The sequence below is a fragment of the Bos grunniens genome, chromosome 3 (assembly GCF_055505025.1).
Source record: "Bos grunniens cultivar Pamir isolate PY7600 chromosome 3, Bosgru_T2T1.0, whole genome shotgun sequence".
NCBI lineage: Eukaryota > Metazoa > Chordata > Mammalia > Artiodactyla > Bovidae > Bos > Bos grunniens.
The window spans coordinates 958404-981819 of NC_141167.1; the positions used below are offsets into that span (position 1 = coordinate 958404).

Sequence of the window (23416 nt, forward strand, 5' to 3'; positions counted from 1 at the left end):
GAATGGGAAAGACCAGAGATCTCTTCAAGAAAATTAGAGATACCAAAGGAACATTTCACGCAAAGATGGGCACAATAAAGGACAGAAATGATAAGGACCTAACAGAAGCAGAAGAGATTATGAAGAGGAGGCAAGAAGATAGAGAAGAACTGTACAAAAAAGATTTTCATGGCCCAGATAACCACAATGGTGTGATCACTCATCTAGAGCCAGACATCCTGGAATGCCAAGTCAAGTGGGCCTTAGGAAGCATCACTATTAACAAAGTTAGTGGAGGTGATGGAATTCCACCTGAGCTATTTCAAATAATAAAAGATGATGCTGTGAAAGTGCTGTACTCAATATGCCGGCAAATTTGGAAAACTCAGCAGTGGCCACAGGACTGGAAAAGGTCAATTTTCATTCTAGTCCCTAAGAAGGGCAATGCCAAAATGTATTCAAATTACCAGACAACTGTGCTCATTTCACATGCTAGCAAAGTAATGCTCAAAATCCTTGAAGCTAAGCTTCAACAATACATGAACCAAGAACTTCCAGATGTTCAAGCTGGATTTAGAAAAGGCAGAGGAACCAGTGCTCAAATTGCCAACATTTGCTGGATCAAAGAGAAAGCAAAGGAATTCCAGAAGAGTATCTACTTCTGCTTCATTGACTACGCTAAAGCCTTTGGCTGTGTGGACAGGACATAACAGGAAGAAGGGAAGCCCACTCTGAGAAAGCCTTAAACGCTGGGGAGTTCTGGTGCCAGGCTCGCCTTCGCAGTCGCGTCTCCGGGTCTGCCGTGGAGGCCGCGCTCGCTTGGCTAACATGGGCATGTGCGTCAGCGTCGCGGGGACTCTTCCTGCGCCTCTGAGGCTCCCGGGCATGCTGATCCGTCATCTGCCAGTGGAGTTGAGCTCCCATCTTCTCTGCAGAAGAAGGCCCGCACGGCTCCGAGCACCCTGGAGCCTGAACAAGCTCCGCTTTGAGGCTGTAGACGCAGACAGCTGCTTCCAGCCCTGCCTTGTTTGAAGGAGGTCAGTCTGTAGCCCAGAGGGATCCTTACTCTGAGCGGACACGTGGGGTGACGGCCCATCGCTGTTGGCGAGCCCAGCACTAGGGCGTGAGAGATGTCAGGTACAACTTGCCCCAACTGTAGATTCTCCTGAAGAACTTTCATTTGAAGAGGAAAACAGCACAAGAAATTTCATCCAAGGGGCCAAAAAGCCCAGAGGAGCCGAGCAGGTGATCCCTGCCGACCTGCTTGGTGGCGGGCCACGTGAGCAGAGCCCCGAGCGTGCTTCCGGGTAGGCAGCCGTCCCTCAACCTCCTCGGCGGGGCCTGGGGGCCCCCCAGGACTGTCTCCTGCTTCCTGCTGCCCGGTGATGGGCTCTGGAGTGAGGTGGCTGCTACTGGGTGTTCACAGCTTTCAGCTGAAGGCCACAGGAGAGGCCACACTCAGGTCACCATCAGTGAAGCAGGCCGTGTCCACGTGGCGTGGCCATAAGCCGTTGCAGCAGCGTGGAGATAGGACCGCGGGTGCTGGGCGCCCCGCTCCTGCTGAGAAGCCAGACGCTGCCTCAGCCCGTTGGGCAGGCTCTGTGTGACACACGAGCAGACGTCTCCCCTTTGCCCTGGAATAGCCTGCAGCACGGGGGCCCACCTGCGTCCACCTGTGCCCTGGGGTGGCAGCGGGTGTCCAGCGGGAGGGCCAGGGGCATGTCCCACGGTGCCCGTGGGTGTCCAGGGCCCTGGGGCTGATGGATCTGGAACGGGGGCCGCTGTACTGGGTGCAGGGGGGTGATTCCGAGGCCGCAGGTGTGGGTCACGCCTGAGCCCCCGCGTCTGCAGCGGCCTGGAGGGGGCTGGGCCTGGACCCCCGAGCGTGTGGCCTCTGGCGCTGCCCCTGCTGCCCTCACGCAAACATGAGACCGCACACGGGTCTGACCATGTGTCACAGGGTTCCACGCATCTCTCTCTAAAACCTGAAGAACTTCCTCTAATGTTTTCTGTAAGGAAGATGGGGGTCCTCCCGGTGATGAATTCTCTGGATCTTTGTCTGAAAATGTCTGTTTTGCTGTCATCCTTGAAGGGTGTTTTGCAGCCAGAACACCAGGGGGTTGGTTGTTTCCATGGCTTTGAGGATGTCCCTCCGTTCTCCCCTGGTTCCATCCCTTCCGTGACTTCCCTGAATGGCAGACTCGTGTATGGGAACAGTGCATACCTGAGGCTTTGCTTGATGTTACCTCCTGCAGCCGGCAGACCCCTGCTTCTCGCTGTTGGGCCAGGAAGGGCAGCTCCTGCTCCCTAGAGACAGAGCTCTGGAAACTGGACCTGCCCGTGTGTTTCTGGGTAACTCTGACTCCGAGGTGCAGCCCTGTGGGGGTCCCAACCTGTGCTGTGCAGCCCCGGGACTAGGGTGCCCCTGCCTACTGCCCGGGCTCCAGGCGGCCTCCACGCAGGCCTCGAGGGCAGCTGCTGCGGGCTGTCTCCCCGCACGCCCTTCTGCCTGAGACCATGGCCTTGCAGCCCAGCTGGTTCTCTGAGGCCTTTAAATGGACTCTCTGAAATCTGGCTTTGCTCTTTTCTCTGTGGAGGGCTGGTGAGTGAAAAGCAGCTGCCTGGCCTGGCCAGCGCTCCTGTTCTGATGCTTGGGGGCCCCCAGCCCCACTCGGCACCAGGTAACAACAGCTGGAGGTGCTCTGCCTTTGTTAATGGTGTTTTCTGCCTCCTGCTTCGGCAGGCAGGTCTTCACCACTAGCGCCCCCTGGGAAGCCCGGTGTTAACAGACCTTGGCGGCAAATGGGTTCCCTTCTGGGGCTCGGTTGCCGCGGGTCTGTGTTCTTGTTGGCGTCTGGCGCTGGTGGAGCGGGTTCCCACCTCCGGCTTCCGCGCCAGCCGTGGAGAGAAGGCAGGAGGGGTTGAAAGGACATCCTCCGGTCAGCCTGTGGCCAGACAGCAGACAGTGTGGTGCTCGCCTCCAGTCTCCCGGGGCAGCAGAGGGCGCAGGCTGGGGGTCAGGACGCCCGTCGGGGCTGCCAGCCGAGGGTCTGTTGCCCCCTGGCAGGGCCACTGCCCGGCTCGCGGGCCCCTGACCGCCGAGGTGGGTGCTGCGGCCGCTGCAGGAGCACGTGGCCTGTGCTGGCCCAGAAACCCTTGTGGAATCTTTGGACGATAAAAACCAAAGTGTTTATTTTCTTCTGCCCAGATTACCCGAAAATTCAGGCTGAATTCCGAAGGCAAACTTGAACAGACAGTCTCCATGGCAACCACTACGCAGCCCTTGACTCAACATCTGCACGTCACATACAAGAAGGTGACCCCGTGACCCCGGGTGGAGCTGCCTGCCTGGGGAAGGTGTGGGTGTGGCCACAGGTGGGTCACTGTGGGTCTCGGTGTGGCCACGTCTCCTGTAACGGCATAGAGATACCAAATAAAAGGCCTTTATTTTTATGGGTGAGCATTGTCAGTGTCATCGCTTGCGTAGACTGCGTTTCTTTCATCTGCTGGTGATGGATGGCTTGCAGTCTTCCCTAAAGACTGAAAGGGGTGACATTCTCTCATTTTTTCCTGCAGTTTTGACAATATGCTTCAGTCATAGCTCAGTCAGCAAAGAATCTGCCTGCAATGCAGGAATCCTCCTGCGATGCAGGAGACCTGGGTTCAATTCCTGGGTCTGAAAGATCCCCTGGAAACGGAAATGGCAACTCACTCTAGTATTCTTGCCTGGAAAATCCCATGGACAGAGGAGCTGGTGGGCTACAGTCCATGGGATCGCAAGAGTCGGACACAGCTTAGCAGCTGAACCACCACCAAAACACTTAGGAGTCTTTGGTAGTTAGGAATAAGCTAAAGACACGGGTCATGTTTAGGAGCTGAGCACGTAAGATCCCCATTTCCTAGTGGACAGGGGGCATTCCCAGGGCATGAGGGTGGCTGTGAGCCTAAGCATGGTTAGTGGATGTGAGTGATTCTCAGTAATAACACACCTTCATTAATTCCTTTGTTCACAGTGGAACTTCACACACACACTGACCCTCAGCCCTCGCCCCGCGTCCGACAGCACGGGCCCCACATCCCTCCCTTCTCGTGGCTGAAGCATCTCACGGTGAATTCCACACAGTGCCATTTGTCTGAAACGCTCCAGCGTGTGTGCAAAAGCAAAAAAAGCCTTTTCCTTCTCGATGGCTCGGTCTCCGCCACGCCCTCCTCCCTGTTTCGCCCTCTTGGAGGGGACGGGGGCACAGCTAGCACAGCTGGTCTCACCAGGAACTAAGTAGACACGGGGCAAGGGCAGCTGTGCCGAGGGCAGGGGTCCGCGCTGCAGCCACATGGCTGTCACACACCCAGGGCACAGGCGTCGCGGGGGCTGGGGCTGCCAGTGCCTGGAGTGCGAGGAGGGGCCGCCTGAGTGAGGGCCTGGCCAGCACCCCCCGGGCCAGTCCAGGAACTCCAGGCTGCAGGGGGACCTCCGTGGCCCAGGCCTGTCCTCCAGGCCCCGCACTGGTCCTGCCCCATGGCTGGGCCAGAGCAGCTCCCCCTCCCTTCGCGGAGTCCTGTCCTCCCCGAGCCCCCCCATCGATGGGGCTCTGCCGAGGTCATGAATCTGAGGCTCCAGGAGGCCCCATCCTTCAGAGTCCAGGGAAGGTAGCCAGGCCGCCCGTGGGGTCGCAGAGTCAGACACAACAGAGTCAGACAGCAAGGCCCCAGGGCTGTTGCATCCTGCAGGCTGGCGGAGACAGACACCTCCAGGGGGCAGCCACCTCTGCCGTCCACAGGACTGGGGGCAGGCACAGCCTGATCCTCTGGGCCCCGTGGACGGACGCCCCACCACACACTCTGACATGCCTTGGGAACCAGTTCTCCATGGTCTGGACGTCAAGCCCTGACTTTGGTTTAGGTGGCTGTCACCCTGCCGTTTGGGGGACGTGCCTGTCGCTGACCAGTACCAACCTCCTTATCAAGTTGGGCCACACTGTGATCTGTCTGAATGAGCTTTCTTCCTACTCTCAGTGCCAGTAGGCTGAGGGTTTTCCACATTTCAGGTCTGGTTCTTCTTGGCTGACAGCTCTGTCTTCACATCTTCTTGGCTCTAACGGTCCGAGGGAAGCAAGGCACGAGCGCTTTGCTTGGAAATGCCCAGCCGGACACCCGGGCCACTGTCCACAGGCTCTTCCTTCCCGCAGCCTAGCACACACTGCAGCCAAGCTCTTGATAGAAGTCCCCGTTTCCATCTGAGATCTCATCAGACTGGCCTTTACACCGGTCCAAGTTAGTAAACGGAAGCCTTGCTAAAGTGGAGCCGGGAGGGAATTCCCTAATGGTCCAACGGTTAGGACTCCGCTGTCACTGCCCGGGTTCTGGGGCCGATCCCTGGGCAGGAAACGAAAATCCCACACGGTGCACAGCATGGCCAAAACACTGTTAATTAAAAAAATGTCCAATGGGCAGGCCCCCAGGGGGCGTCAGCCAGCCCCCTGGATGTCGCCACAAGGGGGACCACCTGGCCTCCAGCCAGAAGCCGGTCACCACCCGCAGCGGGAAGAGTTTCTCCCTGCCCGGCAACAGCCCAGCCAATGAGAAGCCTCCACGCTTCAGGCCCGGTGCCTCCCGGGGACTGTTTGCAGCAGCCCCTCCGACCTGCGTCTCCTGTGAACGAGCTTCCTCTCCTCTTTGCTTCACCACAGTTTCTGACCTGAAACACAATGCTGTGCCGTTCCTGAATAAACCCATTTTGTTGGTAAAAAGTTGGCTGTTTTCTTGTTTCAGGTCATCACATCCACGTTTCTCCCCACGTTCTGCTCAGGCCGCTCGGGTACTCTCTAAGAAGACTGAGGCTTCATGCACAGCTCTCCCCTCTTCGTGGGTCCCCGGCATCGCCCCAACCGTCCATTCACAGCACTGGGCGCTTTCTAGCGTCCACCTTCAAACTCTTCCAACCTCTTAAGTTCCAAAGCCGCCTCCACATGTTTAGATACTTGTTACATCTCAGTAACAACTTTCTGACTTGGTCCGTTCAGACTGGCTGGATTTTAAGCAACAGGAATTTACTTGTCAGCGTCCTAGAGGCCCAGGACCACAGTGCTGGTGACCGGCTGACAAAGGACTTTTCTCCTGGGTGGCTGCCCACTGGACCGCATGTGCAGAAGGGCTGGGCTGGCTCTCTGGGGGTCACCCAGGCAGGTACTCGTCTCAGTCACAAGGTGACTTTAGGACCTAGTCCCCTAGGTCCCCCCTTCTCCTCCCATGATGTTGAGGTTAGGACCTCAACATATGAATTCGGGAAGACAGACATTCAGACCACAGCTCCAAGGACAGACGAAGCTCAGCCTGGAGGCTAAGGCCAGAGCCATCTCTGTGGCTAGAATGATGCCAAGAGGAGCTGGGAGCACTGAAGAAGCCCACTCCCTCCCTCCTACACTGCAGGCTTCTCCCTTCTCACGGCTGGGTGCGGGAGGGGTGGGCAGCCCCAGAGCAGAGCAGACAAGGTGGGGCATAAGAGACAGGCAGATAGCGTGCACAGCCCTCTGGTTGCCTTTCTCTCCGCACCCGACCCATGCCGCTGGTAGGCTGGGGAACTGGAGGGCATTCCCAGCCCCCTCGCTCCTCTGCCCTGCTTCCTGCAGCCTGAGAGTGGATCACCCTTCCCAAGGGTTTGCCCGGCGGTTTGCCCATGCAGTGTCCGCCCGCCTCGGGGTTGATGCTACAGCACAGACGTGGCAGCCTGCCCGCTTCATCCTGTTTCTCTCACCCCGCCCGAGTGGACCAGCCCCCCAGCAGAGCTGCCCAGGTGCCGTCTCCTAAGCCTGTCACACCTACGTTCCGTGGCAGAATCCTCTTAGAAAAATCTTCCCTCCATCCAGTTAGGCTCAGGTTCAGTTCCTCTGAAACAGCTCACGCCAGAGCCAGTCTTTCCTCTGATGTCCAGTCTTAGAGCAAGCGTGCTCTAAGGGCCGGCCCGGGACCAGCCTCCTCACGCCACGCCTCCCTCCACCCCTCCTGCTTCTGCTACAAACCCAGCACTCCTGGTATGTTTGCTGCGATCTCGTCAAGTCCAGTCTTTCTGTGGCAGACGGAGGGGCCCACGTGACCCTACAGTTAGCCGGACGGAGACCCTGATGGCCTTTGTGCCCACTTCCTGCCCCAGCACCTCCCTTCTCTCCAGCAGGGGTGGGAGTGAGAGGCCTGGGCAGGATCGACTCCCTTTACAAAGTTTTCTCAGGCATTTCCACTGAACTATTTGCCATCACACTGCCCTTCACTCCCTAGCGCTTCAGCATGGGATACGTGTATTCTTTAAGAAAGAAAAAAACTGTGCATCCGCACTGATATTTCCCATTCTGATTCTTAGATTATACAATTTCTTACTTAAATTCTTCTATCTCACCTCTTTTAAGAAAAAATCTTCTTTATCATTATTTGCTTTCTCCTACAGGATACTTAGGACTTCCTGATGGCTCAGTGGTCAAGAATCCACCAGCCAATGCAGGAGACACAGGAGATCCAGGTTAAATGCCGAGTTGGAAAGATCCCCCACAGAAAGAGAAGGCAACCAGCTCCAGTATTTTTGCTTCAAAAATTCTATGGACAGAAGAGCCTGGCAGGCTATACTCCATAATGTTGCAAAGAGTCAGACACGACTGAGCGACTACTGCTAAGGACTAGAGCCTGGGGCTGCAGTGCGTGGGTCACAGAGTCGGACACGACTGAGCGACTAAACCACCGCGGGACACATATGATTAATTCAGAATAGTAATATTGTCAATAAGACTACTAATTGAAGTCAATTTTTTGCTATTGTTTTTACAGCTTTCACACTGAGTATATAATGTTAAAAAATATTATAGTTGGAATAACTAATTTCTCTGGCTGCTTATGTCACCAAATCAGCATACAAACTCATTTATTTCTAAAACTGTTTCTCTGAAGTTAGCTTTGCTTATGCAAAACACGGACGTGACCCTGTTGTCAATCGTGTGAAACAGGGACTTCCCGGGTGGCCAAGGGGCTGGGACTCTGCGCTCCCGGCGCGGAGGGCCTGGGTTCCGTCCCTGGTCAGGGAACTAGACCTCACATGCTGCGAGTGAGAATCTGAATGTTGCGACTAAAGATCCCACACGCCACAAGGAGGATCAAAGCGCAGCCACCGCGAGGGCCCAGCGCAGCCAGATAGAGAAGTAGGAACAGAAACCCTGTAAATCCAGGTTCGTCTCACTTCACGTGGGCGCAGAGCCCCCAAGGCCAGCCTGCCACGCTCTATCAGCAGACGCCCTGACGCTGGGCCTCTGGGCTGTTTCAGTCTTTTGCTAATCAGGTATTGTCACAATGTATGTGTCATTTTGGGCCTCTGCCAGTGTGTCTTCAGGACAGATGTCTCCGAGTAGGATTAGCAGTGCGAGGGCGAGCGCACGCAGGGCTGGTCCAGGTGTTGCCCTTCCCGACGGGCACTGCGCGGTTTCGCCTCCCCCGGCAAGTGCGAGGTGCCCTGCCCCCAGCAAGTCTGTGGTCAGATCTGGACTCAGCCGACCTGGTAGGTGAGGACTGGGGTCCTGGGGTCCTGGGACAATTTGGGTCTGCATTTCAGCTGTCTTTCCTTCTTGACTTTTGAGGCTGAGTAAGTTCTTTTGAATTATAAATAATCTTCCTGATTTTCAACTACAGCTTTTCATGGAGGTGAAATGCACGGTTACAACACAAAGTTCACTGTTCCACAGCGTCCACACGAGTGTGCAGCTGAGCAGCACTTTGTACACTCGCGTGCGTGCAGCTGCCACCTCTGTCTGCTTCCAGGACAGCCTGTCACCCGGGAAGAAGCCCCATGGCCTCCAGTCACTCCCCCTCCCCACACACCACCCTCTGCTTCCTGCTTCAGGCTGCAACAGCTTTTGAAAATGTTAAACGTCATAAATACTTTTCCCATCAAGTGTATCGTCTTTTCTTGTTCCTGGATTTTATGTTTTGTTGTTTCTTAAACTCTCGTGTACTGTCTCACGGCGGCCCTTCGTCTCCTTGTTGCGGAGACTCTCTCCTCTACGGTGAGCGGGGGCTGCTCTTCCCTGCAGGGGCCGGGCTTCTCGTTACAGCAGCTTCTTGTCGCGGAGCCTGCGCTCAGCAGCTGCCCCACCGCGGCGTGTGGCATCCTCCCAGACGGGATCAAACCCCTGTCCCCTGCACTGGCAGGCAGATTCTCACCCGCTGTTACCACCAGGGACAGCCGCTTGTTCTCGGATTTTAAATCACACTTAGGAAGGTTTTGCCCACTCCCCAGTTACACAGAAATTCACACACTGCTCCCAGCACTTGCTTCATTTTTCACACTTGGCTCTTGGACCCGTTTGTGACTTGTCTTGCCTGGTGTGTTACCAGGTTTGAACTGGTCTTTTTCCGTGTGCTGACTGCTCGTCACGTCGCTTGCTGACGACCTCGTCTCCTTCACCTCATCGTGGACTTGGTTATCCAGGCTCCAGGGTCTGTCTCTGCAGGCCCCGTGTCCCTGTGCACACGTGTCTGCATGTGGCCGGGCCTGGGGGTTCAGGGGCAGACCCAGAGGCAGGGAGGTCCAGACCTTCCTCCTTTCTCTTCTTGGAAAGGTCTTCCTAGCTGTTTGTCCTTCCCCTCCTCGTGTGACCTTTATAACTAGCTTTAGATCCAGATGGGGAAACATACTCTAGTACTTTCTTAAGAGGAAGATGCTTTGCTCAATCACGTCTCACTCTTTTGTGACCACATGAACTTTAGCCCACCGGGCTCCCCTGTCCATGGATTCTCCAGGCAAGGATACTGGAGTGGTTGCCATTTCGTTCTCCAGGGGATCTTCCCGACCCAGGGATCCAGCCCGCGGCTCCCGCTTTGCAGGCAGAGTCCTTACCGTCTGAGCGAACAAGTAGTTTCATAATGATTATGTTAAATTTATAAACTTACTTACTTGTAGAGAAATGGCTTTACAAGACTGTTTTCTTCTAGAACAAGGGGTTTCCTCTGTCTGACCAAGTCTAAGGTGTCCTTGAGGAAGCTTCAGAGTTTGCCTCACATGGGTTCACATTTCTTCTCCATCTTTCCCTCGCAAAGTCACCTTCAGTGCTGCCAGAAAGGGCGTGTCCCCCCGTATCTTCTGCCCAGCACTCCCCCCACAGCCAGTCTCCCCGCGGGGCCTGATCAGAAACCTGCTTTTCTGATCCCAGTGACGGGAAGCAGGGTGCCAGGGGACCCTTCCTCTCCCCCACCCCACCACCCAGACTTCCCGCCTCGGGCGCCCAAGAGATGCTCTCTCCCCGCGGATAGAGCAGGCAGAGCTGGGAGGTGGTGCTGGCCCCCTGCCCGCTCCCCAGGAAAGGAGCTGAGGAGAGTGGTCCTGGGGGGCCTGGGGCCGGGAGGTGGGCCCTGAGGGGGGCGCAGGACTGCCCGTGTGCATAGGAGCTGGCCTCTGGCTCTTCCCACGGGAGGCGGGCCAGGCGGCTGGTGTGGCCGTCTGCGGCCCCCTGCCTGGTACGGAAAGGGAGCCAGGGCAGAGAGGCCACATCCAGCTGTGTGCCTGTGGCCGGGCCGCCCCCATCAGGGCCAGGGGCACTGCGGTGGGAGGTCGTGGGGAGGCGTGGACGGGGGGAGGCTGGCCACCGTGAAGGGCAGGGCTGCGTGCACGCGAGGGCCAGTGTGTGCACATGAGGGCCAGTGTGTGCATGCGCGTGTGCGCGTGGGCCTGGCAAGGTACAGGGCAGTGAGGCGGCCTCCCTGAGGGGCCCCAGGGCGGCATGCTGATCCATCATGGTGGGGCTGCCACCGTCCGTCGCGGGAGGGGGTGCAGGCAGCAGATGGGCACCCTCCACGGCCACTGCACTTTATTGGGGTCAGACACACACCATCGTCCTCATCCACGGGCTCTCGCGCCCAGGGCTCCCTGCCACATGGGGAACCCGACACACGCATGGGGCACACATTCCCCCAGAAGTAGATCAGGAGCCACCACAGCAGCCTCACACTCGGTATGCAGGGTCAGCCAGCCCCACGGCGCCTCCAGCTTCAGCCAAGCCAGAGGCGCCTTCAGGCTGAACGTGCACGGCCCCTCCCTCGAGGACCGAGGCCAGCTCCAGTCCTGATGCGGTCCCGACATGGACGGGGCTCCCGCTTCCTGCTTTAGGGCCAGGACGCGGCGCAGCCTTCTGGCCCAGGAAGAAGGGGGCGGGCAGGGCTTCCAGGGCAGAAGGGTTGGCACTGAAGCCCAGCTCCAGGCCTGGGGGAGACCCTCACGCCTCCATCCAGAGGGCCTGGGCTTTGGAGGAGGGGCTCAGGGCAGGGTCTCCAGCGTCCACTCGGGGGCAGCTCCGAGGGTCTTCCCAGCTCGGGTGGGGCGGAGGGCCCCCTGGGCTCCTGCCTGAGCCGGCATCTCATCTCTCCGGCAACAGCATGAAGAAGGCTGCCTTCAGGAAGCGGCCAAAGCTGCAGAGCGCGGCCACCAGCCAGTGCGAGCGCAGGCCCGGGTCGGTGCTGACCACGCACTTGAGCACGTCCGTCTGGGAGGGGAGAGGGCACTGTCAGGGCGCGGGAGACGCAGTCCCGCCCCACCCAAGGCGGCTGTGCCGCTTGACGGGGTGCCTGCGGTCCAGCTGGACAAAGGCCCGAGGTCGGCCGTGAAGAGGCAGGACTCTCCTGAGCAGGGCACTTCCATGTCCCCTTGCAGACGCCGTGGGGGACAACCCCTTAGAACAGGAGCCCAGCGGGCAGCCACTCCTCACTTCCCTGTTTCTCCCTAGTCCTGCTAAGGAGCGCAGCCCCGGAGCCTGACCTCTGGCCGCACTGGCAGTCAGCGTCCTGGCTGCCCCGGTGCCCAGCCCCGCCGGGCCCAAGGACAGGACGGGCAGGGGACAGAGCTGCCCATGTCCCGCCTGCCATGAGTCACCCTGGCAGTCAGACCTTTCCTGCCCGCGCCGCTCCGCCTCCACCGTGGCTCCAACCCCAGCCCAGGACTGACTGCTGTCCCCACAGCCGGTGGGCTGCACACACCTCTGCCGCCACCCACTCTACAAAGAAGGCACCGCTTCCAGCAGCCCCGGGCCGGGCCAGCGCTGGGCAGATGATGGGGGACCCAGAGACAGAGGTGGAACGTGGCTCTGACCCCCCAGTGGGCAGGGCAGCAGGCTTAGCTCTGGGGGGCGGGCATGCCCCGGGTCAGCCTTGGGGCAGGGATGCAGCCCCAGCCACAACCGCCTCCCCTCCAGCCCGTCAACCCCGCTACCCCGCGGGCGCCCTCACCCATCCACCACGCCTCCGCAGCCAGGTTGCCAGCGTCTTCCGCACAAACTCCCCGAGACAGTCGACGAGGGCGTGCACCAGGGCGGGCTGGGCCTGCCGCACACAGTCCACGGCCAGCCCCGCGGCCACGGAGTACAGGGACACAACTTTGCCCCACGTGATACCTGCAGGGAGAGAGGGTGCTGGTCACCAAGGGCCACCAAGGCCCCGCTCAAGGCCAGCCCGCAGCGTCACGACAGGGCTGAGCCTCCTGGAGCCACGCGCCCACCACCCCGAAGGTGACCGGGGTCAGCACCCAGGGCCAGCCTTGACCACCAGCTCCCAGTCAGACAGGGAGCTAGGTCACCTGGTCGGCGTGCAACTCCCGGCCACCATCTGCTCAAGTCAGCTCCGCCAGCCCCGTGGGCCATTCTTAGATGTCCTAAGCTTCTGTTCTGCACCTGCACACCAGGGCCAGAGCCCGGCGACGACCCAGCCCACCTCTGCTGGAGAAAGCGATGGAGTAGAAAAGCAGTTTGGCAAAGAGGGACCTGAGCGGGTCAAGGGGGCTCAGGGACCTGGCGCTGGAGGCACTGAACAGCAAGCAGCTTCAAGGTGAACCTGCCCCAGCCTGGCTGTCCCCGGAACAGAGCGGGGCGCTCGCCATGGAAAGAAGCTGAGGCCCGGCAGGAAGGGCCATCCCCAGGCACCAAGCTGCTGAGGGCAGAACTAAGACAGAGCCTCCCTGGGGGAAGGACAGACGTGTGACAACCTGGGGACGAATGCCTGTCAGTCATAAAAAGCTCCTTAACACATAAAGAGATTCTGTACGACAAGGGAAGAAGAAGGACCCCCTGGAGGCGGGAATGGCTGCCCGCTCCAGGATTCTCGTCTGGGAAATCCGAGCAGAGGGGGCTGGCGGTCTACAGTCCATGGGTCCCACAGAGTCAGACACAACGGAGCAGCTAATACTTTCACTTTCAACAGTTTCTGAAGAAATGGGAACACAAATGAATAGTGGATTCACAAAGTAAAAAATACTAATAATACAATAGACGTACTCAATAAAGCAGACGGAGAAGACAATGGCACCCCACTCCAGTACTCTTGCCTGGAAAATCCCATGGATTGAGGAGCCTGGAAGGCTACAGTCCATGGGGTTGCTGAGGGTCAGACACGACTGAGTGATGAGTGACTTCACTTTCACTTTTCACTTTCATGCATTGAAGAAGGAAAGGGCAACCCACTCCAGTGTTCTTGCCTGGAGCATCCCAGGGACGGGGGAGCCTGGTGGGCTGCCGTCTATGGGGTCACACAGAGTCGGACACGACTGAAGTGATTTAGCAGTAGCAGATGTTTTTCTGAAACTCTCTTGCTTTTTCGATGATCCAATAGATGTTGGCAATTTGATCTCTGGTTCCTCTGCCTTTTCTAAATCCAGCTTGAACATCTGGAAGTTCACGGTTCACATACTGTTGAAGCCTGGCTTGAAGAATTTTGAGCATTACTTTGCTAGCGTGTGAGATGAGTGTAATTGTTCGGTAGTTTGAACATCCTTTGGCATTGCCTTTCTTTGGGACTGGAATGAAAACTGACCTTTTCCAGTCCTGTGGCCACTGAGAAATCTGCAGGCAGGTCAAGAAGCAACAGTTAGAACTGTACATGGAACAACAGACTGGTTCCAAATTGGGAAAGAAGTACATCAAGGCTGCACATTGTCACCTTGCTTATTTAACTTACATGCAGAGTACATCATGTGAAATGCCAGGGTGGATGAAGAACAAGATTGCTGGGAGAAATATCAATAACCTCAGCTATGCAGTTGACACCACCCTTACAGCAGAAAGCAAAGAGCTAAAGCGACTTCTTGATGAAAGTGAAAGAGGAAAGTGAAAAAGTTGGCTTAAAATTCAGCTTTCAGAAAACTAAGATCATGGCATCTGGTCCCATCACTTCATGGCAAAGAGATGGGGAAACAGTGGCAACAGTGAGAGACTTTATTTTTTGGGGGGGGGCTCCAAAATCACCGCGGACGGTGACTGCAGCCATGAAATTAAAAGATGCTTGCTCCTTGGAAGAAAAGCTATGACCAGCCTAGAGAGCATATTAAAAAGCAGAGACATTACTTTGCCAACTAAGGTCCATCCAGTCAAAGCTATGGTTTTTCCAGCAGTCATGTATGGATGTGAAAGGTGGACTATAAAGAAAGCTGACTGCCAAAGAATTGATGCTTTTGAACTGTGGTGTTGGAGAAGACTCTTGAGAGTCCCTTGAACTGCAGGGAGATCAAACCAGTCAATCCTAAAGGAAATCAGTCCTGAATATTCATTGGAGGGACTGATGCTGAAGCTGAAGCTCCAATACTTTGGCAACCTAATGGAAAGAGCTGACTTATTGGAAAAGACCCTGATCCTGGGAAAGACTGAAGGTGGGAGAAGGAGACGACAGAGGATGAGATGGTTGGATGGCATCACCGGCTTAATGGACATGAGTTTGAGCAGGCTCCGGGAGTTGGTGATGGACTGGAAGGCCTGGCGTGCTGCAGTCCACGGGGTGGCAGAGAGCTGGACACAACTGAGCGACTGAACTGAACTGAATACACTAGACATGTGAAAAATGCTTACCCTCCCTGATAGTCAAAGAAGCGTCAATTAAAACAAGATGTAAAGGATAGTCTATGAGGTTGAAAATTCAAAGTGGCAATGTGTGGATCCAGGTAACTGTGCAGCCTGGTCCCTGTGACGGGAAAGGCATCTGAGGGCACCTGGCATCACCGGTGAGAGGACACCCCCTGGGGGCCGGGCCCTGGTCTGGCAGGAATAGCACAGGTGGGGAACGCAGGCCCCGGACCCCCATTCCCGGGGACGGTAGGTCACAGGAGCACAAGACAAGGCAAATGGATGCTTGTTCACAGTCACCAGGAGGTGGAAATGGCAAGACAGGAAGATTCGGGAGTGGGAGGGCGCGAAGTGGGCCATCTGCACAACAGAAGGTCATCTGGCCTCCCAAGGCAGGAGCTCTGACGGGGCCAGGACCACGCCTGCTGAAACGCAGACTCGAGTGGGAGTGCATTCCTGACGCGGCAGGGCCAGCGGGGCCGTGGAGACGGAGGCAGAGCGGTGGGCCCCGGGGCCGGCAGTGGCAGCTGCCGGATATCGAGGCAGCCGCTGGGTGTCGAGGGCTGCGTAGCCCTGCGGGTGGACAGATGCGCCGAATCGCACTCTAGACGCTTAACCGGGGCCTCCCTCAGGGTTCCGTGACCCAGACGCCGAGCTCCCAGCGCGGGCCCAGGTGTCGGGGAGCCCGACCACACGCACCCCAAGGTGACAGCAACGAATCAAATGGTTAATCAGATACCACGTGAATTTCACCTCAGTTAAACGCAAATGTAAAAACCCCATGAACCAGGCCCACCTGGTGCTTTGACTCCCACCCCTTCAAAGCAGGCCCACGTCTGAAGCCCCCGAGCCGGCCCTGGCCCCCGGGACCCCCTCCTGCCGCTGGCCTTGGGCCCACTCCGCCAGGCTCAGCGCCACCCACGAGACTGCCCACCCTCAGGGCTCTGCTCACGGGCCCTCTCCAAGGGGCACCCAGGCCACGAGGGCGCCATGTCCTGGGGATGGCGCCACCACACCGTGCTCCCCGTTCACCAGCTGCTCACAGCGCACCGGCCCTGGCGGGCCCCCTGGACTCGGCGCCCCAGGTGGACACGTGGGCTCCACGTGACTGCCACGTTGGACCTGGAGAGAAAAGCTCTGGTCTGGGAGCTGCCAGCAGGCTGGTCTCCCGCGTGGGTCTTGCGTATGCCCTATTTTCTCTGAGCTCTTAGCGTTATTTTTTATGGAGATACGATCTCACTACCGGGCTTCCCTGGTGGCTCAGGTGGTAAAGAACCAGCCAGCCACGTGGGAGACCTGGGTTGGATCCCTGGGTCGGGAAGATCCCCTGGAGGAGGGCATGGCAACTGCCTCCAGCATTCTTGCCTAAACAACCCCATGGACAGAGGAGCCTGGCGGGCTGCAGTCCACCGGGTCGAAAAGAGTTGGACACGACCGAGCAACTGAGCACACAGCAGTCTCACTGCCATCAGTCCATCCTTTTGAAGTGTGAGATCCAAAAATTTTAAAAAGAAGACCCAGATGGGACTTCCTTGGTGCTCCAATGGTCAGACTGCACTTTCAGCTCAAAAATAAAAAAAAAAGAGAGATCCAGTGTTCTTGGCGTGTTGACAGTGTTCACAACCACCTCCACTGCTGACTTCCGGGCGTGTTCACTCCAAGTCCCTGTCCCCATGAGAACGGCGTCCCCGTCACCCCAGCTCCTGGCAGCCTCTCCTCTCCTCGTCTCTGTGGATGCTCTGGACATTTCACGTGAATCAAATCACACAGTAGGTCCCCTCTTGTTTCCGACTCCTCAGGGAGCAAAACGTTTTCCAGGTTCCTCGCATCATCCTGCGCATCACCACCGCGTTCCTTGTCACGTTGGAGCAAGGCTCCATCGCGTGGGCCGACCACCAGTCAGGAGAACCTGGGTGGGGTCCCTCCGCTGCTGGCGGAGGGTCTGAAGGCTCACAGACAAGCCCTCGTGTGGACATGTGGCTTCCCTTCTCAGGGGCGAACCCCGGGGCATGGAGCTGCGGGCTCAGGTGGGGGACGCCATCAGGGTCACCCCACTGAAGACACAGACACGAGGTCCACCGTGGCGGCTCGCGCCTCGAGGCCTCCCGAGCTGGGTTCCGAAGGCCTGCCTCCACCCCCAGGGGGTGCGAGCTGGAGTCTCGTGGCTGGGCGTGCATTTCCCTGGTGACTGATGAAGGTCAGCGACTTCTCACAGACATCTCGGAAGAGACGACTATTTAGATTCCTTTGCTCATGTTTAAAGGAGGCTGCCTTTTTAGCACAGATTTCTGAGAGTACTTTATCTCATGTTTTTTATCTTTTCATGGTAAAATACTTTCTTCTTGTAATGAGAAGTAAAAAAATGAAAATACTTGCCAACTTCATGTTTTCCCACAAAAGGGAACAGAGAAGCCCCTTCAGCCAAGACGCAGCGTGAGCGTCACCCCGCCGCTGCGTGTGGGGGGCTCGGCAGCATCAGGGTGTCGGCACGTGGCGGGCACCCAAGCCCTACCCTGCAGTCCTGGAGCCGCCCACCCCACCGGCCACAGCCACAGAGAAGAGGGGCTGCCCAGGAGGGTGAAGGGGACGCGGGTCCAGCCCCGGGGTCAGCGGGCCAGGCCCCTATGCGGGGACAGGCCGTAGGAGTTCTGCGGTCCAGAGAGGTCGAGAAACGGCCTGCACACAGCGACGAGGGGGCAGGCGGGCATGGGGGCTGCCGCGAGGAGGGGGCGGAGCCGGCTGGGGGCGGAGCCCGGCCCGGGGAGGGTGGGCCGGCAGCCGGGGAACTTGGGCCCAGGTCGGTGGGGTACAGCCCCAGCGGTTTCAGACTGAGCTCCACGCACTCCATCCCCAGGACACACCTCCCTCCCGGCCTCCGGGGCCCTCCTGGAACCCACAGCCCTTCTGGGCCCATCTCTGGTCGCCAGCCCTAAGCGGGCTGGGCAGGCAGGGCTGGACGCTCCGGCCGGCCCCCCACCCTCCCGCCACCGCCCTGGGCCCCGGCCCCCGCCCGCCAGGCCGCATTCCCAGAAATGACCCTTCCTTTTAAAGCCAGGCCTCGGCTCATAAACCAGCTGCCCGCCCGACAGCTCGGAGACACACACAGGCGGCCACCCACACGCCGGCGTCAGGCCGGGACGGCCCGGGGGGTGGTGGGGGAGCCCAGCGTGGCAGACAGCTCCGGGTGCCCACCGTGCCCCTTCCTGCCTGGCCCCTCTAACTGCCTTCTCCACCAGGCCAGCCTGGATGCCCCCGAGCCCCACCCGGGGGAGGGCTGTCAGGCCCTCCAGGGCACCCTGATCTCTCCCCACCCCTCGGGGTCCTGCCCTTGGTGACCGCTGCACGGAGAGCCGCGCTGACCCTGTGGAGGCTGGCCCGCAGCTGGCGGTCCCGTGTCCTGCACCTTCAATGCCGGCCTGCCTGCCAGGGGTCGGGAGGCCTCCTCAGAGGGGGACACAAGGAGGCAACACCCCGAGGGTGGGGTCAGCAGACGGGGCCTCTGACGGGCCTGCAGCCCCTCCATCTGGCCCTCTGTCTTCAGTGGGTGAGTGGAGGGTCCCCCTCGGGGCAGGGATGGTGGTCCAGGCTCCTCTGCCCCGAAGCCCTCCAGTGCTAAGCACGCCTCGGCTGAGCAAAGGCGGGGCGAGCACCAGGTCACAGCACCAGTCAGCCAAGGGCTCGAGGCCTCCGGGCTGCCTGGGGCCCTCCTCTGCAGCAGGTTGTGCCCCCAAAGCCCCAGGGGGAAGGGGGCCCTCCCCACTCCCAATGCTGCCTGGCCACTCACACCTGTCCTCCAGCTGGGATGCAGCCCCGAGCACTCAGCTGTGGGCCCGCGTGGACCCCTCCCCGAGGCCGGGACCACCATCCATGCCTCAGGGTCCCCGGCCAATGCAGCTCCGGGCGCCGGGGGGCATGCCGGGTCGGCCAAGGAGAAGGTGCTGTCCCTGGAGGGGCTCTGCTCCAGGACGCCCAGCAACGCCTGGCGCCTGCCCCATACCAGAACCCAGGACCGAGGCGGGTGCACTGAGCTGGGCACCCGCTCACAGGTGGGCCACAGGGAGCCCACGGGCTCCCCAGGAGGGGACGTGGGGACGGGAGGGGCCTGGGGACGAGTCCGGGGGTCTCCTGTGAGCCTGGAGGCAGGTGTGTGGACAGGAGCAGCAGGAGGTGCCCTCAGGTGAGGAAGTGAGGGAAGGAGGTGACAGGGATACACACTGCCCGTCGCCGGGGCCCAGAGGGGCTCTAGGAACCCATGGGCTGTGGGCCAGCAAATGCCAGGTGAGGCACCCCCACTGCAGAGCACCACTCCCGTGGGGGGCCGGCTGGCAACATGCCTCTGCCCAGCAGACTCCAGTGCAGCAACCCCGCAACTTTTCAGGTTCCAGGAGCCTGGCAGCGCCCACTCCAGCTGCCAGGGAGTGGGCACCGCACTGCGAGAAGCCCAAGCGAGCAGCAGCGCCAGCTGGTAGCCTGACACACACCACCAGCCAGGACTTCCGGCCAGGGCAGCCCCAGAACCCCACGAGGGGCCCATGCCCTCGGACCCAGGGAGGTTCCCGGACAAGCCCACCTGTGCTGCAGCCCCGGCCCTGACAACTCCCAGGCCCCAGGCCCCGCTGGCACCGTGGGTCCCCGGCCTAGACACGAAGCCTCACCTGCAGAAAAGATCTGGGTCGCCACAGCCAGGAAGGCGTCGGTCACCACGGTCTCCGACTGCAGGGAGAGGTTCAGCTGGCGGGCCACGTTGCGGTAGACACTGGGCCGGATCAGCTCCAGCTCGTCCGCTGCGCGGGACCAGGGGTGGGTCAGAGGGGTCCCACGGGCCAGGGGGCCAGCCCACAGCCGCAGAGGGGGCCCTGACCCCAGCCTGATCCCTGACCTCCGACCTGTCCCATGCCCACCCACTTGACACCACCCCCAGGGTCCCCAGGGACAAAGCCAGGGAGGTGCGGTAGTCACCCCAGACCTGCCTGTGGGCTGCCCCTCTGAGAAGTCAGCCACGCCCCCCCTCCCCAGGGCAGAGCCGGCTGGGCCGGTGCGGCGGGAATCCCGGGCGTGCCTGCTCGGTGACTCACAGCACACAGCAAGCTGCCCGGGCAGGCGGCCAGCCCCAACGTGGGCAGGGTGGGGGCCAGCGACCCCACACAGGTGGGGAGCCCGCGGCTGCCTCGGGGAGGGGCAGCCTCACCAGGCCCAGCGTCATTCAGGAAACCAGAGACCAAGCCGCTGCCCGGAGGCGGCAGGCCTGGGCTCCTGGTGCCCGGCGGGGATGCCCATCAGTGGAGGAACGCCCTCACAGGGCCCCGTCTACACCATGTCCGCAGGGGCGCGCCGGAACCCCTCACGGCCCACGCACTAGGTGTCCCCCAGCCCGGCCGCTTCTCCAGCCAGAGCAAACAGGGAAATGCTTCCCATTGGAGGGCCCGGTGATAAGGGCAACGCGTCGGCCCTGGGGCCAGCTGCACTCCGTCCAGTTCAGGAAGATCTGAAGCCAGAGCGGGACTGAGGCTGGTGGAGCCATGGGGGCGGTGGCATGGAAACTCCCAGGGCGGGCCTGGCCAGCCATTCCCACGCACAGACCCGGGGGGCGACTGGGGACTGGCCCCAAGAGACCAGCTGTGGGGGCGCGCCCCCCGCCTCTTCCTGTTTGCTGCTGCTCCCAGAGCTGGGCGTCTGTGCCGGGGAGGGGCTGCGGGTGCTGGGGATGGGGACGGCTCCAGGCCGTGACAAGAGGCAGGGGGCTCACGTAGAGCAGCTCACAAGGGCCGCACACTGGGGGTCCAAGCTACCTCCCTCCAGGGTCCCCTCAGCCACCTGGCAGACGCTGAGCCCAGGGACTGGCCGTGAAAGCAGCCTGGGGAGGGCCCCAAGGCCTGGGCCTGCGGAGGGCCAGCGTGGGGCACTTGGCTGGACTCTGCTCCCCCAGTCCAGGCCGGAAGCATCCCAGGCTCCCTGGATCCGAGGTCACAGTTCGGGAAGGACAGTGATTAGCGGAGCCCACAGCAGGGCTTTCCAGACAAGTTCAAACAACAGGGACCCTGGCCTGAGGCCCTGTTCCAGGCAAGGCTGGGGAGCTGGGGGCCAGCAGGGCCACAGGGCAGGCCAGGACAAAGGAAGGACTTCCTCCTGGCCACTCCAGGGGCCTCTCAGCAGCCCGAGATACCGAATTCTCCAGGGCCCTCTGGAACGTTCAGCCCAGGCTTGTCCCTACAGCCCAGCTGGAAGAAACGGTTTGAGCCCTGGCCTCAGGGGAGCACAGGCACTCTGGACCTTTGGCTGAAACCTCAAATCCCACATGCTCCCCTCCCCCAAGGCCCAGGTGGGACACCACCCTCCTGCAGCTCTCAGCTGCACACCACGCCAACACTCCTGGGCAGACCAGGTCTACACAGCCTTGCCCCCAGGGTCCACAGAACACGAGGGCCAGCCTGAGAAGAGGCGGGCATCCCCTTCCACGGGGTGCTCCCTCCAACCCAGGGTCCTGGGCCAGTCTCTCAACCCACTCTGTCTGGAGAGCCACCCATTGGGGGCGTGTGCCCCCACGCCCCCCTGAGTGCACACTCCCCACGTGGAAGGTCACGCCGGGCGGTGTAGAACTGGGCAACCTTCGTCCCCATGGCGAGATGGGTTGAATGAGTCAGCTGAGAGGGTCCCTCCCTCTCTGCGGTCCTTGGAGAAGATGGAGACAGTTAAGCCCGATGACCCTGGAATCAACCCCCCACCAACGTCTACACAGCAAGCTGTGCAGGCGGGGTTCGCGGCTACCCAGCCTCACACAGTTTCTGGTCTCCTGGGCACTAATTTCCGCAGGAGCCCGGGGAGGCCTCCAAACCCAGAGAAAAGAGCAGCCCACACAGGACTGCAGCCAGTAACTGTGAGGACCTATTTTCCAAAACAAACATCAGGACACGTGGTCCGACAAAGGATTTTTGTGCCCAGCTGAGTACAAGGGTCACTCTGGAAATTTAGCCACGAAAACATCATTCCTCCTGGAGTTTTCTATTCTTTATGGCCAGGATGTGTGCAATCTGGGCTCAGCAGGCAGACAGTAGGTCTGGCGGGTGCACAGGCCAGCTGACGGGGGAGCTAGGAGAGGTGGGTGCTGGAGGGAACCCCGCCCGCCTTGCGCGATAGATCCCTCAGGGCACCAGGACCAGTCCCCTCCCTGCCCCGGAGGGAAGACAGAAGCCCGGCTACCCGGTGGGCTGCCAGTGCAAGGACAGCTGTACCCGAGCCGCTGCGTGTCCGCCCGACCGGCTGGAAGGGGCAGCCTGGGGACCCCGCCGGCCGGCCGGCCGGAGCCCGCACTCACCCAGGCGCAGCAGCACGGCGCACACCTCCGCCAGGCGGCCGCCGGGGACCGGCGCGGCGCGCTCGGGCGCGCTCCAGGAGAGGCCAGCGCGCAGCAGTCGCGCGTGCACGAACTCGCGGCCGAGAGCCTTGGCCTGGGCCACCAGCTCCTTGTCGGTGGGCGAGCGGTCAAAGGCGTCCATGATCTCGGCGGCGAAGACCGAGGAGCGCCGCAGCACCTCCATGGCGGGGACGAGGGCGGGGGGCGCCGCACCTGCGGGCAGACGGCGCTCAGACGGGCCCGCCCTGTCGCCCCGGCCGGGCTGCGAAGGGGAAGGCCGGCCGCGCGGAGGGCGGGCAGCGGGGCGCGGGGAGGGGGCGCGGCGCGCGCCGGGGCGCACCGGCAGGCCGGGCGGGGCTGGGCTCCGGGGCAGGGCTCCGGCCGGCCGGCTGCGGGTGAGCGCTCCGGTTGGTGCTCCAGATCTTTAAAAGCGCGGAGTCACATTCTTTCAGATGCCAAGCTCAACCACAAGGATCCTCGCGGCCGCCGAGGGTAGGAGGGACCGCGGCGAAATGGCGATTTGCTCCGGGGCCGCCGCACCCGCGCGCGCAGACTAGTGCGCGGGGCGACGGAGGCGTGGGCAGGGCCCGATCTGCGTCCTGCCGGCGGCCGCCGGGACCCCGGCCCGGCCCCGCGTCCTGGGCCGCCCGCCTCCGCGCCTCGCGATCCTCGGTGCCTGTCCCCGGCCTCGCCGTCCCCAAGGCTCCGCCCGCCCGCTCACCTCTCCCGCCGCATGTCTCGGGCGCGGGGGCCGGGGACTACTGCGGGCTTCAGGACCTGCGGGCCGCCGCCCCCGCCGCTCGAGATCCTTCCATTCAAACCGGCGAGGCCGCGCGCCCCGCCCCGGTGCCCGCCCAGTCTACGCCGAGCCGGCGGGAGCGCCGAGTGCGCGGGGCCTCGGGCCCTCCCGGGGCTCTGGCGGCGTCGTCGGGGGCGAGGGGAGCTCGGGCAGCACTGCGCGACTCTCCGCCGGCTGGAGGCGAGGCTTGGGGCTTTGCCTTCTAAGGGAAAGGCAACCCCGGGGCGGAGCCCCGGCCGGAGCTTCCCCGCCGCCTCCCCGCTTAAGGAGGACCGGGCTAGTTCCCAGGCGCGCTCTGGGAGGGCCTGGGGGCGGGAGCTGTCCCTGCCTGGCCCGGTGAGCAGGACCTAGCGCGGGCCCCAGCCGCGTGGGCTCACACCCGGCTTCATCAGCTTATTGATTTCTAGAGGTTCTCTGTATGTTCTGGGTGCTGTGTCCCTGGCC

General features: G+C 60.7%; 2 protein-coding genes across 11 annotated transcripts in view; one reads left to right on the top strand and one right to left on the bottom strand.

Moving 5' to 3' along the window:
• Positions 1-3432, top strand: part of THAP4 (THAP domain containing 4) — a 35984-nt gene extending 32552 nt beyond the window's left edge. For all 8 annotated transcript variants that reach the window (XM_086374097.1, XM_086374088.1, XM_086374105.1 and 5 more), the window contains one exon: positions 3188-3432. In XM_086374097.1, coding sequence (XP_086230223.1) covers positions 3188-3307 — 120 coding nt within the window. In that variant the 3' untranslated portion in view covers positions 3308-3432. The remainder of the gene's footprint in view (positions 1-3187) is intronic.
• A 7367-nt stretch (positions 3433-10799) lies between these two features.
• Positions 10800-23154, bottom strand: BOK (BCL2 family apoptosis regulator BOK). Of its 3 annotated transcripts, XR_015154371.1 has the most exons (6): positions 22895-23154; positions 22135-22386; positions 19478-19606; positions 13266-13829; positions 12226-12389; positions 10800-11486 (listed from the first exon to the last, which is right to left on the bottom strand). XR_015154371.1 is itself a non-coding variant. In XM_086374262.1 (5 exons), the coding sequence occupies exons 2-5, from the start codon at positions 22355-22357 to the stop codon at positions 11361-11363; spliced, it is 642 nt and encodes a 213-aa protein (XP_086230388.1). In that variant the 5' UTR covers positions 22358-22386; positions 22895-23154; the 3' UTR covers positions 10800-11360. The 3 variants fall into 3 exon arrangements, 2 of the variants coding, with proteins under 2 accessions (XP_086230388.1, XP_086230399.1); XM_086374262.1 differs by lacking the exon at positions 13266-13829; XM_086374273.1 differs by lacking the exon at positions 13266-13829 and having other exon boundaries at positions 22514-23154.
• Between the last annotated feature and the right edge of the window lie 262 nt (positions 23155-23416).

Bases quoted from the DNA above. Each gene is read 5' to 3' on its own strand.
- BOK (XM_086374262.1), bottom strand. From the start codon at position 22,357: ATGGAGGTGCTGCGGCGCTCCTCGGTCTTCGCCGCCGAGATCATGGAC. The intron at 12,390-19,477 runs GTGAGGCTTCGT...CTCTCCCTGCAG, and splicing joins GACCCAGATCTTTTCTGCAG to GTATCACGTGGGGCAAAGTT. The intron at 11,487-12,225 runs GTGAGGGCGCCC...CTCCCCTCCCAG, and splicing joins TGCGGAGGCGTGGTGGATGG to ACGGACGTGCTCAAGTGCGT.